Genomic DNA, 16,825 nt, shown 5'->3' with positions numbered 1-16,825 from the left:
GACTTTCTAGGTCTTTACGACGATTTGAATTGAATAACAATATACTATAATAGATTATGTATGATTTTATGAAGCAGTGAAGTTTTTTTTAGGACTTTCTAGGTTTTTACTACGATTTGAATTGAATAACAATATACTATAATAGATTATGTATGATTTTATGAAGCAGTGAAGTTTTTTTTTGGACTTTCTAGGTCTTTACGACGATTTGAATTGAATAACAATATACTATAATAGATTATGTATGATTTTATGAAGCACTGAAGTTTTTTTAAGGACTTTCTAGGTCTTTACGACGATTTGAATTGAATAACAATATACTATAATAGATTATGTATGATTTTATGAAGCACTGAAGTTTTTTTTAGGACTTTCTAGGTCTTTACGACGATTTGAATGAATAACAATATACTATAATAGATTATGTATGATTTTATGAAGCACTGAAGTTTTTTTTAGGACTTTATAGGTCTTTACGACAATTTGAATTGAATAAAAATTTTCTCTATCGCCACCAAGCCACTGATTGAAATCGTTCAATCTTTACAAACATTCATGTATTATTGATTTATTTCCATAAAAAAAAATAAATTATAACAAAGCCTACGTTCCTAAATGACTTCCATTCAATTTGAATTTATGATGTTAATTTAATACACCCTCTGAAAATCCTGTCGTTGACTTTTGAATAGAGTTTCCGACTGTTATAATCCAAATAGTTTCAATTATATCGCGTACAATGATGAGTCAAAACGGGTGCTAAAACGCGTGCGAAATCCTCTGGGAATTTTATGATACTAGAAACTTTTATTTACGAGCGTATTCGATAAGTGATGCAACGTTGCGTAACTAAGTGCGACGTTGACAGCTGGCGTGCTAAATAATCTTGTGGCTTGTTAATGTTTTTTAGTAAGTAATGCATAAAGAATGCGATTTTCAACGAAAAATAATGTTAATTGACCCTTTTGTTGATATTAACGTCCCCAATGGTTCGCAATTGCAAGGAGAAGTTGCAACTACTGACTAGTTTCGACGTTAATACGTCGCATCAGAGCAGTTTAACACCCGAACTAAAGGCAACGTCAAAGAGCGCCGCATTTGGTAGTTAAACATTTCCCAGTTAACACTAAGTGGCGCCATCTTCACTCCCAACTGCGAACTATTGGTCAGGTGGAAATCTAGCTAGTCGCCGATAATATAGATTCCGATGGTAAATGAGGTGTGTAAAATATGTAAAATGTAAAATAATTTCGAAAATGTAGTCTGCGTTCTTCATAGGAGAAAACAACTACTTTCCTGGCTAATGCCTCGACGAATATATTACTTACGAAAGATTCGATAAAAAATTAAAAAAAAATGGTTGGTGCTATCTCGCAACGCTAACAAGCTGGCAACCGTAAAAGTTTGCCACTCGGAATATTCGGTATTTGTAGTAAACCAGCACTTTTCAATCAGTCAGTCAGTTTTATTATTCAAACGTGTTTGGCGGTAAGAGTATTGAAAATAATGATGCAATATCGATCATAAAATCCATAGCCAATTGAAAGTGAACTAATTAAATTGTAAGTAAACACCTAGTTACTTTCACGTGATGTAATATAGTATATATAGGGTGGAGAAAATGATATTTGTATTCGTGAAGCGATTTTTTAGGTTAGACGTTTATCCAATACCAAAAAATTGTTTTTAATATTTGAATACCGACAAAAAATACTATTTGACAGTTAGTTTTTGTATATTTTTCGGTATAACTGATTTATTTGTTTATTATTTACTTCCTTGACAGATTGTCGTCAAGATTCACATCGTTAATTATTAGGCTGTAGTCGAAAAAAAAAACTATTGCTTTCTGACGTTTCTTGTTCCTCCGGGCCTTGTGCCAGCTCGTGATTTTAATACCCGCCATAAAATTTTAAACCTCTGTTACAATGTGCCAGCTCGTGATCGTGGTTGTCCTGAAGATTAGACAACTCAACCTAACCTCCCCGCTGACTTAGCATAAAATGCACCAAAGACATTTTTAACTTCCACACCACGTTATTTGTTGAAGAATAAAGAACGGAGCAACGAATTTGTTATTTTAATTTTATAAAGAGTAGTGGTAATATCGGGGGTAGAATTTTAACCAATTGCAAGTGTGCATTATTAAGTTATAAACAAGTTACGGCTTCTGCAAATTTTAAAAATTCATTTTTCTGAATATTGTTTAGTTTCTACCTAATACTGGAACGAAATTTAAAGAATTCAGAAATTCTATGTTCTAATTTTTGGATTTTCTAACCTTACAAAGTGGATTAGTTTATTCACGCCGACTGAAGTCGAATCACTTCAATTCTTAAATATATTTGGATCTATTGGCGTTTACTTTTGTCAGATATATTCGATTTACATCCATTGAAGCCAATTGAGGTCGATTGTCACTTTGTGTTGATTGAAAATTTATTTTCGGAGTTTATTCACGCCGACTGAAGTCGAATCACTTCAATTCTTAAATATATTTGGATCTATTGGCGTTTACTTTTGTCAGATATATTCGATTTACATCCATTGAAGCCGATTGAGTTCGATTGTCACTTTGTGTTGATTGAAAATTTATTTTCGGAGTTTATTCACGCCGACTGAAGTCGAATCACTTCAATTCTTAAATATATTTGGATCTATTGGCGTTTACTTTTGTCAGATATATTCGATTTACATCCATTGAAGCCGATTGAGTTCGATTGTCACTTTTGTTGATTGAAAATTTATTTTCGGAGTTTATTCACGCCGACTGAAGTCGAATCACTTCAATTCTTAAATATATTTGGATATATTGGCGTTTACTTTTGTCAGATATATTTGATTTACATCCATTGAAGCCGATTGAGTTCGATTGTCACTTTGTGTTGATTAAAAATTTACGAATCACATTAATTCTAATATATTTGGGTGTATTAGGGTCTAATCCCAATCGTCTTCTTCGTCACTGCATTTGTCTATGTAGTTCTTAGTGGACTCTGTCGCCACGAAGTTTCTGTATTGTTGTGCAGTCTGTCAACAGTCGACTTCTTAAAATTTTACACAGTTTAGTACAACTTTAACGTCATTCCTTTTGTCCTTAACTTGCTGGTAGCGTAGTGAATGGTTTGCAAGGACTTGGAAACAGGGAAATTGGCAAATTGGTAAAACAAAAGAAAAATTTTTTATCAGGTATCCAGCTGTGAATCGAGAATAGCTGTATAAACTTCCGTTAGAGGTTTCTTTGAAAACAGAAATAAAAATAAAGAATTCAACTGAAATATGAAATAAAAAGTGAAGAATTTCTGCAAAAACCACATGATTTGGTAATAATTTGATAAACAGCCAAGTATATCCCGCATTGTTATTAGCAATAAGACCTTGTATCTAATTATTGTTTAAATAATTAGACAATTGGAAATTACTTATCGAGCCTTGGATATTACTCACGTTATCAAATTATTTTTCAAGTAAAATGCATTGTAATTGCAAAATGTATAGAGAGTTTATATAATACTCAAATATTGCAGTTTATAATTAATTTTATACGAGGGATATACGGTATTTATTGAGAAGAAAACGGTGGTTCTGTATTTAGTTAAAAAATACTCGCGAAAACCGACGTTTTATAATAACGAAGCTTTTACTTAGTTTTCTACAAGTTTCCCGGAATATTTTTCGAAATTTCTGGATATCTGCAACAAAATGGTGACGATAAATGGTCGAGATACATCAATTGTGGTACAAAATGCCATTCTATTAAGTAGTAGTATACAATTTCCCATTAAAAAACAAGATAATGTTTGGAATCCTGTCACAAAGGACAATTATGGGATAGGCAACACCCAACGTATCCTTCACCGTGATTAGAACATCGCCACGTAAATTACGATGAAAGAAAAACAGTAAAGAAGTTTTTATTTATGTTTTGGTCCACGAGGTATATAATTCGGTTATTTATTTGACTATTTCACATTTGACTATTCTAAATTTGATTAGATATATCTATTATCATTACTAAGTTTTTTATCTTATATTTTGTCACTTTTCTATTAATAATTATTGTTTTTTCGTGCTTTGCACCTTCTTTATCCAACTTTATTGTAACACACTGTATTTCATATCTTGTTATTATCGTCTACGAATGCTAGACATTGATCTAGTTTTTCCAATATCAATTGCAGATTATAAAAATCATAATTATACCTGCCACACTTTCTACAACTCAATATTAAATTATAAAACGTAAATAGACGAGTAAAATGTATCTACTTGTAAGGGCGTTTGGTTTAAACAGGCTACCAGACGTGACCTGAGCCCTTTTTGTACCCCATCCGTCTATTAGAACTTCGGTAGTCTTTTTATTCGTTTATAAACATGTACAATTGTATCCTGGATAATCTGCTACCTTTTGCTGTATTAGTTTTTCGGTTCTTTGAATGATCCACGGCAACCCTTTCGTCACTGCTCGATAAATGGAAAATTTATTTATTCTAGTTGATTCAGCAATTGCATTATTAAATTGCTACAATGTGCAATTTCTTTGTCTTGAAAACGCCATAATTTTATTTATTTAAAGAAATTTATGAATCAAATTAATCTCACCAAGCCACGCCACTGCTTATCGCAGACTTTGTGGCAGGAATATTTCGAAGAAATACGCCTTCCGACGGCTTCGGCAAATAGAAATGCATTTATGTTTACGATTCGATGTTTCCATTGGTAAACAGTGAAGATGATGAGTCCACGCGGACTGACTGACTAATTTTATACATTTTTCTTAATTTGGTATCTTTTTTTATTGTCAGATTTCCTCGTTTTTCATTATTTGCTCCAACCTTAGCCTTTGAATGTACTGCTTTGCCTTTTGCTATTTCTAGTGTCATCTGTCATACTTTACTTTACAATATATATTTAAAACTATCAACAATCATCGTACTTTTTATGAATTTAAAATGAAAAAGTTACTTTTTCTCACCCTGTATATGTATATTATTCAGTAGAATTAAATCGAATCTTCTTCCAACTAATACGATCATTAATTTCGAAAATTTAAAATTTTTTTACAAATTTTATAACAAATTTCTGTTTGTTTTTTATATTCGCTTAATCTTCGTACCCATTGCCAGGTCTGGCAACGTTGCTTAAATATGATTTTGTACTCAACTGATGAGTGATGACATTCATCAATTTTCATAGTTTACTAGTGAAAGTTACAAAAAGTGATTTCGGTAAATGTGGAATATCGATTAAGTTATTAAATTTATAGATCAGAATTATGAAAGAAGCGGTAATACATATCTCAACAGCGTTACGGGTAAAACTTAATTATATTTCAATGTTACCGTTGCATGTAATCATTAACTGATAAGACTTGTAACATAACCTACAAACCGAAGTTATCTACAAAATGAAACATACAGTTTTGTGTAGTTAGATTTTCCAGTACGAAAAAATTATAACAAAAAATGAGACCGTGAAAGCTAATAGTAACAATAATAATTATTGAAAACAATCGATTAGATTTAGAACTAAGTTGATTATTTAAATTTCTAACGGCGGTCAGTTACCCAGAATAAAATCCGAGACAAAGATAAGGAGATTCAAGGATGCAGGGTAGGCACTTATCAATGGATTTCTGAACTATTTTTGTAGCTTTATATTGTTTATTTAGTGACCTAATTATTTCGAAAATCGTTTTACGACTTAAAAAACGAGCTACTAGTCAAACTTCTTTCTCATTATAAAGTTGAAGTTTTTTTTTGTACTTGACATGATGTTTACTTCATAAATTTCTATTTTTTTATCTAATCTATTACATATAAGAAAATATTGTGATATTTGAATAAACAATCAACTTTAGTAATGTCCCATTTTGAATTATATTTGTATCTAATATTTATACGAGATGAAATGTTTTGTTTTGTTTCAGATGACGCCACAAAATGTACAAATTTAGTTGTCCGAAAAAAAAGTTTTCTATTCTTATTGGGATTATAGTTTTAACGGTAATTGGTCTATTGATACAAATAGATACGATTCGTTATCCAGAAAATAACGAAAACACAAAAATAATATATAATATTCAATCAGATACAGTTAAACAATGGCGGAAACTTCGAGAGAATTTAGTAAGACATTAATTTTTATTATTAATTATCATTATTTAAGCAAATACTTATAATATTGTTCATTGGATATTACGCTTTTAGCTCTTCGATATTTTCAAAAACTCTTTCGATTACCCTGTAGTATGTAATATGGGGATATCAGTAGCTATTCAAACCCCTTCTACTTATCCATCAGGAGCTCGACGGCCTCTTGGCCACCTACAACGAATTTACCATCCTGAAAATCCAGCATCAAGAACAGATACTATTAAAACTATTCTTGATGTTATTTTTTTTATATCTGACAGAGGAAAAATAGAATTTTTTTATTTGTTTTTTCTTAAAATAACCTTGGAAGTTCATTCTGAACACACTGTTTACATTCCCACTGCACCAACACTCACAAATTAAACTGTTTACTTTCAGTCTCTGAAGACGATAACTTGGTTATCGAAACGCGCGTCATACAGTAAAATCGTGGGTGGTGGTAGTGCAAACAGTGTGTTCAACAAGGTTGAAATGATGTTCTATGAATTTAGAAAAATGTTAATATTTTATTGCAGACGAATCTTTCTAATTTGGGGCGAATCTTATTTTTGGAAGAGCAAGAACCAGTAATTAAATCCACTAAGAAACATCAAATATTGATTTGGAAATATGGTCATATTATAGAAAAGAGATTAATGATGAATTTCTCAAATAAATGGTGAGGTTTGGAACTAATTTATTCAACCATACATAAATAATATAATCAAATGTGGTAACGATAAAAAGTTTGGAAAACATTGCATCGACTATAAAAAATATACTAGAAATTATTACATTTAATGATTAAACTACACTCGTGAGTAAAAAAATCGATTCTGACGACACCCCTGCAATCGCAAATCAATGACAAAGAAACTGAACAAGAAATTTTATTTTTCTTAGTACTGCCCTTTTTATGCTTGTTTACAATAGTGCTATTTAGGGGTAACTAACCCTTATATAAGATTATCCATCTAACCAATAATTGTCGCTGTTGCAGGTTTTCTGCGGTTTTTCTATAACTTGGTAAGCCGGTTCACATTTCTGCACCAATCACCACAACCCCAGCCCTCCAGAGGAGCAATTCCCATATCAGGGCAAACTCCAATAATCCAATGAATCCTCCTTCATGAGATCTACCTTAACTTCTTAGACAATTCTTCCATAGCCATTAGATTAAATCCTACCTCTCACCGTTCTTTGATGTGGTGGTTTTTCTATAACCTGGTGAACCTGTTTACCAGCCCGGAATAAAGCAGCCATAACCCCAGGACTGCAGAGGAGCAATTCCTACATCAGGGCCAATTGCTATGAGTATTCCTCTTTATAAAAAATTTCCTCATACCGTCCAAAATATATCCAATGAATATATCTACCGACAACTATCAGTTATCAAACGTCAACCGATACTATCAAGTGGTAAAGCCGCTCAAGCAAGGGACTAGTGCGCTGAGCATGAGTCGGTCTGCTGTTTTCAGGGTTTACCGTCGTTACCAAGAGGCTGGTAACTTCTATCGAAGGCGCGGTTCCGGAAGAAAAAAGTGCACGTTCGAGAAAGATGACAGATTCATTGTTTATTAGTTTTTAAGTCCAATAAGTGCTCAGAGAAACGCGAGAAGTAGCTGTGAGTGGGTGGATAGTCAGAAGAAGACTTAAAGCAGCTAACCTTGAGCCAAAATGGCCAGTTACTGGCCTTAAATTAACCCCAGTCCATTTAAAAGTCAATTGGACTGATGAACAAAGAGGCTCCATTCTCTTCTAAGGCGAAAGCAAAATGTGTCTGCATGGTAGCGATAGAAGAAGTCGAGTCTATGGAAGACCTGGAAACCTTTTTGCTTGACCGCGATCGTGCGTCTTGCGTCGATTTTTTTGCTCACGAGTTCTATATTTTTCAGGGTAGATCCTTTCAAGAAATGCCCCGTAAAAAATTGTGATATTACTTATAAGGATACAAATATAAAAACAGCGGATATAGTATTAGTTCATTTGCATAGAACGAAAAATCCGAAAGAACTACCTCCGATGAGAGGAAAGCCTGATCAAATTTGGGCTTTTCTAACAGAAGAAAGTCCTCATCACACCTTTTTACGTCCTGACAAAAATATTTCCATCGCAAGTTTTAACGGAATTTTCAATTGGTCCATGTCTTACAGGTAATATATTTTTTAGACGGCGCTATCTAAAAGTTGTTCGTTCTGTATTCATTTACATACGAAAGTTGCGTTTTGAGTGTTCCATGTAGTGAAAGTGACAGTTTCGTACTGCAAAACGCTTTCGGGACGTTCTGGAGTAACCATTTCAATGTTGACAGTTGACAGTTTCATTTCGATGATTTTGCGTAACCTTAAATTTTTAATTTTCTGATATTATTTGTTTTATCCAAAGTTTTGTCTAAATTAATGAAAAACAATGAATGAAGATGGAAAATAAAACATCGGCGATGAAGAGTTACTCGAAGAAAGCAACGCGGCCGGAAAAATCTCGTGCATAGTACGAAAAACAGTACGATCTCTTTATGAAGTGGTGTCACCGGAAAAAGGCGAAAAATCCAACGGAAAAAACCATCAATTTCCCGAAGAAACAAAACAAAGGGTACACTGTAAAAAAATCAAAAATTTAAACCAGAGAAAATATAATAGAATTCTTGTTACATTCTTATGCGAATCGAATTGGCTGTAGAAGCACCCATGACAGGAAGGAAAGAAGCTGACAGATTAGTTTCATAAATCTTTGAAGTAAAATAATTCTTTAAAATATCCTAAACAACAAAAAATTTGATTTCGATTATCTGCAACGATGTAATGAATTTTTGTAGAATGGATTCCGATATTCCAGTACCGTACGGTAGAACGATTATTAAGAAGCACCCCGAACAAGTGGATTTTCATTTAGAAAAACGAAGAGATGTTCTGGTAGCCATTTTAGGATCGAACTGCGGTAGTAAAAACCATAGGTGGGCCTACGTGAAAGAACTCAAGAAGTATATAGATGTCGACGTATATGGTGCATGTGGGACATTGAAGTAAGTATCATTACTCATTGAAATTATTCCAGAAAAAAAAATACAGTTATAATACGAGGGTTGCTAACTAAGTTTTAAGATATCCGCTATTCACTGATATGTGAATACAGAGGTCGATGAATTTGCTTCGAAAGGAAAAACGCAGTGTCAACATGAATTTATTAAAAGAAATTACAAAAGGGATTCGAAAAAGTGTTGCTGTAAGTGTTCGAATTGCATTTAAGGCAGGTACAACGAAGCATGTCAAGCTGTCCACCGAAAAGTTTCAAATTCTTCTTAAATTGCATTTCGGAGGCCATCCTGCATGAAATGTTCGATTGGTGCACAGAGATGTTGATAAAATTCAAGCGCAGCACTTCAAGACCTCTATAAGATCGCGGCGGATCATGGATCTATGAATTTGAACCCAAAACTGTCGACTGTATGGGTTTTACAAGACGGGCAAAATTCATTTTTTGATCATTGATGCGTTCAAATCACATGTTTTGGGGGTAGCTCAATCGAAATGGAAAAAAAAGGGTTCAAAAACATAAAAAAATGTATCTTAATGGAGAATATTTTGAAAAAACAATTCAATTATAATTATTTTTAGTTATCTATTTCAAAACTTATGTAGCAACCCTCGTATTGAAGTTCAGTGTGATGTTAATTCACTTGTTTCAACATTTTTAAATCACAAAAAGCATTTTAATACTATCCCTGTATATAAAAATGGGGAATAGGATTTTTTTTGTTTGAAAAAGGGGTTTGTTGATACAAGGATTTCAAAAAAGATATCAATTGTTGTGGAAGTGGAAAATTAAGAAAAAAACCACGAGGTTTCACATAATAATTCATAATTTTTCTCGTATATTCACTATAAAAAGATATGATTAATTTTTTCTCAAAAAGACGCGGAATTTAAATCAAAATTTTGTTTAAAAAAATATTTCCGTGACTATACCAGCTATCGAATTCTTTTTGACATGAAACATTAAAGAAAACTTGTATCTAAGTTAATTTCTATATTTCATTCTTTCAGTTTCATAATTGTGGGAAATATACAGGGTGAAAGTTAAAATAAAAATTTTTCCGTAAAATAACGTTAAAGTTATGAAAGAAATTTCAGATTTCTGATAATAGAAAATAAATTTGGTAAATATACTACTAAATTTCTATAGAACGGGGTTTTTTGATACGAGGAGATCAGTTTTTGCATAAAAAAATTATTAGAGGTGGAAAATAGAATAAAATCCATAAATATTTTGATTTTTCGTATAAAAATTTAATTGGAAGCACGTTGTTTTATTAGAAACCACCATTACAACGAAAAAATTCAAATTAATGTATATAATCTCAAAAAAAGAAGTTTCTTCGTAGCCCCACTTCAAATATTTTCCAAAGAAGAGCCGCATTCACAAATTGAGGATGTGCGTCAATTATAATATGATAACTATTTAGTATTATTTGTGTTTTTTCTTTTGTTCCAGATGTCCTGGTCACTTCAGAAAAGACTGTCCCGATTTAGAAAAGTATCTGTTCTATTTATCTTTCGAAAATTCGAACTGTGACGAATACATTACGGAAAAAGTTTGGTGGAACGCGTTTCACAAAAAAAATTCCATCCCTATAGTAATGGGTGCAAACCGGGCGGATTATAGGAGAATTCTACCACCAAATTCTTACATAGACATTGACGAATTTGCGAATCCAGCATCTTTAGCGCAATATCTACTTAGACTAAACAGAACCGACGAATTTTTAAAGTATTACCAATGGAAATCGCATTTCGAAATATTAAACGAACACGGGTATTTTCAAAGTCAAAATTTTCACTATTGTCGTGTTTGCCAGGCTTTGAATTACAACGAGAAAAAACATAAAGTTTATGATAACTTGGAGAAACAGTGGGATCCCCAAAATGTGTGTTATCCTGCTTGGAATTCGAAATAATTAAAATACATTTTAGGCCCACAGCATGGAAGTGATTTTTAATTCTCCAAGCTTAAAGAAATTATTTATTTAACAATAATGAAGGGGCTACAGGACTTTTTATATTGTATATTTGAGGTTATGTATCCCAAAAATAACCTTTTTGATTTCTTCCTTACAGTTTCTGAGTCTACTAATTCTGAAATATATAAATATGTGATTCAAATTTGGGAAAAATGTATTTAATTATAAGAATGTAATGTAATGAAATAGTTCAAAACAAAAAATCTTGTTTTTAGCACTGTTAGATTAAGATAAAACAGCTCTAAACGTGCTACCGCTCGATTTATATCAAATAAAGATAAAAAATACAAAGATTCCATTCCATTTCATATGATTCCTTTGTTAAATCACACCAATTCCTCAGAGAAAGTTCAAAGTTCAAACAGATTTGACCTTCATATGCGAACTGGGGGAATTCATATGCATAAACAAATATGATGGATACCAAAAAACTTATCAGTTTAATTTTTATATGTACCCAATATAACTCGCATAATGAGAATATAAATTTCCGAAAATTGCTGATAACATACCCAATAACCTCTAGAATGTGGTTAAACATTTCTGGTAACATTTTAAAGCTCTCGAAATGAAATTAGTCATAAAGAAAATCATAAATTGTAAGTTAAATTCTCAATTACATCCATTTTTTAGTATGACACCACGTAATTCCTATTTGTTGGAAGATTGTTATAAATTAAGCATTTCTTTGAATTCATTTATATGTTCAAACATCATTAAATTCATAATTTTGATTTATTGACTGACTGAACAAAAAGTAATAAGCTTAGAACAAGTTGTTATGTATATCTTATGGTGGTTATCAAGGACGATGGTGTCGAGGGAGAAGATCTAGAAGAATAACAAAGGGAAGTGAACAATTGGAAGCAGTGAATGTGATAATAAGTTCCAAAAAAATCTCCAGAAAGGTGAAGCTACATCTGTATAAAACAATAACCAATGCCAGATTTTAGAACAACAAAAAAAATGATTGATATAGACAAAAGGAAGATATAGAGGTGATGAAAGACCTAAGAGAGAGATAGAGAGGGATTCAGGAAAAACAAAAGCAAAAAATAGGAAGTAGAAGTGAATCACTTACAAGCTATAGTCTTAAAAGGCTTACATGTAGTACCTAAATATATTTTTTTTGCAAATGTGTTCTTTTTCTATGTTTTAACTACAATACTTTATTGTGTTTTGTATAACAGAAACCTTGAGATCCTATAAAAAATTCGATTGTATGCTAATTAATTTCTAAATCTAGAATATATTTATCAATTACATACCTGTTTTTTTTACATAGAATCATCTTCAAAATAAAATTATATCCTTGAAACAATAAATTACTTATTGCAATTACAATTATGTACTAGATGTGATCATCGTGCTTACATGATAATATCCGTATATTGTGTGATGAAACTGTACAAGGTTACTTCTAGGCAATAACTGATAAAATCTATGATCTCTCAAACAATTCAATGAAACATGTTTCTGAAACTTTAATAACCGACCCAAAAAAGTATTCTCCAACAACAAATAATATATTTTATCAAAAAGTAGATGCGGTTTTAATGAAACAAATATTGCAAGAATTATTGCAGAGATTGCACAAGAAACTTGTACAATTACAACTAAAATAATTAGATAATAAGTTCTAGTTAACATAAAATCCGCCCGACAGTTAACAAAAGAAAACAAGGTAATGAGAAAATAAATACTCAATGTACAGGTAATATACTAAACTATGTTTAAATATGTTTATATTTTATGGAACCATAATTGGGTTTAGAAATTAAACTTCATAAAAAGATGACTAATCAAAATAAATAATACTTACCCAAAGCCGGATATTGTTTGTGTACAGTAATGTGAAACAAAACAATTCGTATAATATTCCGATTTACAACAAACATCAAAATAATCGAAAATAAATAAAAATGTCTACACTACACACTACAACTTAACAATACAATGAAGTTAGCAATTCATGTCAATTTTTGACATACAACACTGTTAGTAGATATAGGGAAAAATAATGTTAATAACTCGTAATAATTTATAATATCCACAATTATGATATTAAATATACATAATTATCAATTATCGGATTAATTGTTTACTTAGTTATATTTCTTTCTGTATGATTCATGTTTATTGGCAATACTGTGTACAAGTCAAACACAAGTCAAGTGATAGGTTATTTTTCAATCATGGCAGATCTCGTTATGGAGTCAGATGACAATAAACAAAACCTTTCAAAAACTGGAAATAAACAATGGGTAAAACTAAATGTAGGTGGAACATGTTTTTTAACAACAAAAACAACTCTGGCAAGAGATCCTAACTCATTTCTGTATAGACTGATACAAGAAGATAATGAACTAGATTCTGATAAAGTGAGTTTTTTTTTAATATATTTTATTATGTTTTGTCGAACGAATTTTTGTAGCAGTAATTATAATAGTCGTAATACAAAGTTCAATAATATATTTTTGTTCAGATACGATTCAGTTTAATCTTTTGTGTGACTAATATTTATAATACTAGTTTTATAGAAAAAAAAATACTTTGAATTAAAAGTTTTATATTACTGTATTTATTTCAGGATGAAACAGGAGCATATTTAATAGACAGAGATCCCAATTATTTCTCCCCCGTTTTAAATTATCTTAGGCATGGAAAATTGGTGATTAATAAGGGTTTAGCAGAAGAGGGGGTATTAGAAGAGGCTGAATTTTACAATATTGCAGAATTAATCACTTTGGTAAAAAGACGAATAATGATTAGAGAAACTAGACCTAACAAAGATGGTAAAAAACATGTTTATAGAGTTTTACAGTGCCATGAAGATGAATTGACACAGGTATTCTTCCATCAGTTTTCTGTAAATTTGGTATTAAGACTATTAGAGCCTTCATTATTCTAGTTCTGTTTGAATCTATATATCTTCTTATTTTATTATCTCATTACTTATAGTTTTCAACCGTAAACTATTCCTTAAATGTTTAAATCATCTATAATTTTTTTAGATGGTTTCAACTATGTCAGATGGTTGGAAATTCGAGCAATTAATAAACATCGGTTCTCAATACAACTATAACGCCGATGAACATGCAGAATTTTTGTGTGTTGTAAGTAGAGAATGTGGTGTACCAGATTGTCCGGAAATAAAGAGTGACAGAGAAGACAGAGCCAAAGTGTTGCAACAAAAAGGTTCTAGAATGTAGATTTCAAAGTGTGTTATTAAAAATCTGAGATTTTTCAATAAATCATCATCTACAGGGTGTATCATATTGACAATGTTGTTGTTAAACAGCACAATAAGTAATTAAGGTAAGAGCACCAGGGCAGAGACTTTAGTGAGGATATTTCTTTAAAAAAAAAAATCATTTCTAATAAAAAAAATATCTTCCAAATTTATTGCAGGGCTCTTTATGTAATTAGTACTAATTAAACTGATATAATTAGAAGTCGTTATTTTTTTATATGCATTTTTTTTATTTAAAAGTGCAAGTATATTAGGCATGTCATGACCAAAGTCAGACATCACTGAATACCAGTGGCAGACGAAATTATTAACGAATTTATCAGTATCTGACAACTGCAGATTTTATGTGGGTATTTAGGCAAAAAGAAGAATTTTATCAGTGTCTATACAGTTATGTGCCATGACATCAATCTCATCATTTACTTTTTCTTGAATGATACAGATATGTCTGTAACTTGAGGGTATCTTTTTCTACCCACAAAAGATACTAATATGATAGGATGCTTAATATCTTTTATGTTCACACTTTTAATTTCTCCTCATCTTCCGACTCCATCTTTTTTCTTCTTATTATACCCTGTCGAAGAATCTGAAGAGGCAACTGATGGAATTTTTTTCATTCTCATATTGTTATTTGCTTTTCTTCTCATCATCGTCAATACTATTAAAACATTGAGATAAACCCTGTATAATGTGGTGTCTGATATATTTTGGATGTTGTCAGAATGATATGCCCTATAAATTCTAAACTCTTATATTCAGTAGCTTGCTAATATAAAAACTGAATATTTTTCTAAATATTTTTGTTTCCTAATATATTTTATTAACAAATCTACTTCTGTATCAGATTTTCTTTTCGAACAGTCTGTAATATTTAATTATTTGTTGGTACAACTTTTATCTATTACTGAATATAAGATTTTTAATTTTTTACTCCATCTCATTTCATTTGGTGCAATTTTATTAACAATTTTGTATAAATATACGTACATACATAAATTATATCTTAAGACGGTTGATTGTTTCATCAAATGTTTTGAATTTAAGTATAAAATCATCAATTTCATAGTTTTAATTTTTTTTAATTTAATTTCAATGTTGTATACCATTTTTTTATAAATTTATGTACCTTTAATATTAGAAAACTTTATAGATTGAAAGGTGTGTAGATGTCAGTGAATTATTTATAAGTTTCAAATTCATCGTAGACAAAATAGTGTAACTTAGACATTTTTTTGTATATTCAAGAATTTAGTACATTTAGAACATTTCAAATTTCAATCCAATCACTATAATTTTGAACTTTTGGGATAAAAAATAGTGAAAATTTGGAAAATAATCCTCCAATAATGATTAAAAATCTTACAAAACAAATTATTTGTGATAAAATTGAAAAAACACTTATTTAGCCAACTTTCCACTGTAATTGATTTTAACAACTCTGTTTGGGATCTATAAATTCAAAGTTGGTGTTATATTGAGCTACAAAACTTTTACCTTCTATTTATATATAGTGACACTATCTTTTAACCAGAATCATTATAAATTGATTTTTTGTTTTCTAAACTATTATATATTTATTTTTTAATTATAAAAATGTTTTTAACAGTTATTTGTTAAATAGTTTACCGAAATCAGCACATCTTTGAATGCTGCGTATATTCGATTGATTCTCAATTTGTAAATTGATATTTAGAAGATATTTCCATAAAATATTTCATAGTTTGAATGTTTGTGTACTTCTTTTGCCTTTCCATAACAAAAGATTGAAGGTCTTCAATATATTCGTTTCTTACTTAGAATAACAGGATTTAATCCAGTAAATCAAAACGGGATAAAAATATTCATAATTTAAACAAAAAAAAAATATATATATATAGCCTCTAGAAGTTAACTTTCGTATCCAGGATTATTATTTTAGAAAATTTAGTTTAAATTTTTGTTTATAAAAAAATTGCAATACATTAAAGGGTGTTCCTTAACCAGAGTTGAATGAAAATTACTTGAACGTCTTTAATATACATATAAACTTGAACTAGAGCACAAACGCAACGTTTTAAGTCTATTCAGAAAATCGGTTTCCGGAGCTCTTGGATAATAATAGAGGTTGAATTGTTTTTTTTTTTTCGAAAATTTCAATTGTTACTTGGATCATATTTGTCTAAATCAAGTTGCAATGCTACACTTATTTTATTCCTTCCTAAAACACAGTGAGTAAACACATTGAATGTCGATTTTGTCAATTCTTTGAAAAAATATTTGCTTCTAGTCGACCATCCGTTTTTGTTCTTTTTACTAAATATGGGCCCGTCACCTAGGTAATTTGATGAAGAATTACATAGCAATAAAATTTTTGGCTTGTTACGCATATAAATTTCAAATGGACATCTACTTCGAAATCCTGTTCGTCTATGGTAAAAT

The 16,825-nt window shown here is 30.7% G+C and overlaps 4 protein-coding genes across 11 annotated transcripts in view; 3 read left to right on the top strand and 1 right to left on the bottom strand.

The window, feature by feature from the left end:
* Positions 1 to 16,825, bottom strand: part of LOC130900121 (uncharacterized) — a 35,171-nt gene that overhangs the window by 17,361 nt on the left and 985 nt on the right. The window contains exon 1 of one of the 2 annotated variants that reach the window (XM_057810498.1): positions 12,974 to 13,341. The exons of the other annotated variant lie outside the window; for it this stretch is intronic. The gene's annotated coding sequence lies outside the window, so the exon portion shown is untranslated. Of the gene's footprint in view, positions 1 to 12,973; positions 13,342 to 16,825 lie in introns of those variants that run through there. 2 annotated transcript variants of the gene reach the window in all.
* LOC130900120 (glycoprotein 3-alpha-L-fucosyltransferase A-like) lies at positions 702 to 12,416 on the top strand. 3 transcript variants are annotated; one of them, XM_057810495.1, is made up of 6 exons: positions 702 to 909; positions 5,930 to 6,128; positions 6,671 to 6,813; positions 8,030 to 8,287; positions 8,950 to 9,156; positions 10,626 to 11,438. In XM_057810495.1, the coding sequence occupies exons 2-6, from the start codon at positions 5,943 to 5,945 to the stop codon at positions 11,086 to 11,088; spliced, it is 1,257 nt and encodes a 418-aa protein (XP_057666478.1). In that variant the 5' UTR covers positions 702 to 909; positions 5,930 to 5,942; the 3' UTR covers positions 11,089 to 11,438. The 3 variants fall into 3 exon arrangements, with proteins under 3 accessions (XP_057666478.1, XP_057666480.1, XP_057666479.1); XM_057810497.1 differs by lacking the exon at positions 702 to 909 and adding an exon at positions 5,149 to 5,314 and having other exon boundaries at positions 10,626 to 12,416; XM_057810496.1 differs by lacking the exon at positions 702 to 909 and adding an exon at positions 5,153 to 5,613 and having other exon boundaries at positions 10,626 to 12,416.
* Positions 1,460 to 16,825, top strand: part of LOC130900119 (G protein-activated inward rectifier potassium channel 3) — an 85,442-nt gene continuing 70,076 nt past the window's right edge. For all 4 annotated transcript variants that reach the window (XM_057810481.1, XM_057810476.1, XM_057810478.1 and 1 more), the window contains exon 1: positions 1,460 to 1,562. The gene's annotated coding sequence lies outside the window, so the exon portion shown is untranslated. The remainder of the gene's footprint in view (positions 1,563 to 16,825) is intronic.
* Positions 12,605 to 16,133, top strand: LOC130900122 (BTB/POZ domain-containing protein KCTD5). Of its 2 annotated transcripts, XM_057810502.1 has the most exons (4): positions 12,605 to 12,835; positions 13,354 to 13,532; positions 13,742 to 13,999; positions 14,166 to 16,133. In XM_057810502.1, exons 2-4 carry the CDS (start codon positions 13,362 to 13,364, stop codon positions 14,361 to 14,363), a joined length of 627 nt encoding a protein of 208 aa, XP_057666485.1. In that variant the 5' UTR covers positions 12,605 to 12,835; positions 13,354 to 13,361; the 3' UTR covers positions 14,364 to 16,133. The 2 variants fall into 2 exon arrangements, with proteins under 2 accessions (XP_057666485.1, XP_057666484.1); XM_057810501.1 differs by lacking the exon at positions 12,605 to 12,835 and having other exon boundaries at positions 13,347 to 13,532.

The sequence above is a fragment of the Diorhabda carinulata genome, chromosome 12 (assembly GCF_026250575.1).
Source record: "Diorhabda carinulata isolate Delta chromosome 12, icDioCari1.1, whole genome shotgun sequence".
In the NCBI taxonomy this organism is placed as follows: Eukaryota; Metazoa; Arthropoda; class Insecta; order Coleoptera; family Chrysomelidae; genus Diorhabda; species Diorhabda carinulata.
The sequence above is the reverse complement of the archived record's forward strand: the minus strand, read 5'-3'. Positions and strand labels throughout refer to the sequence as shown.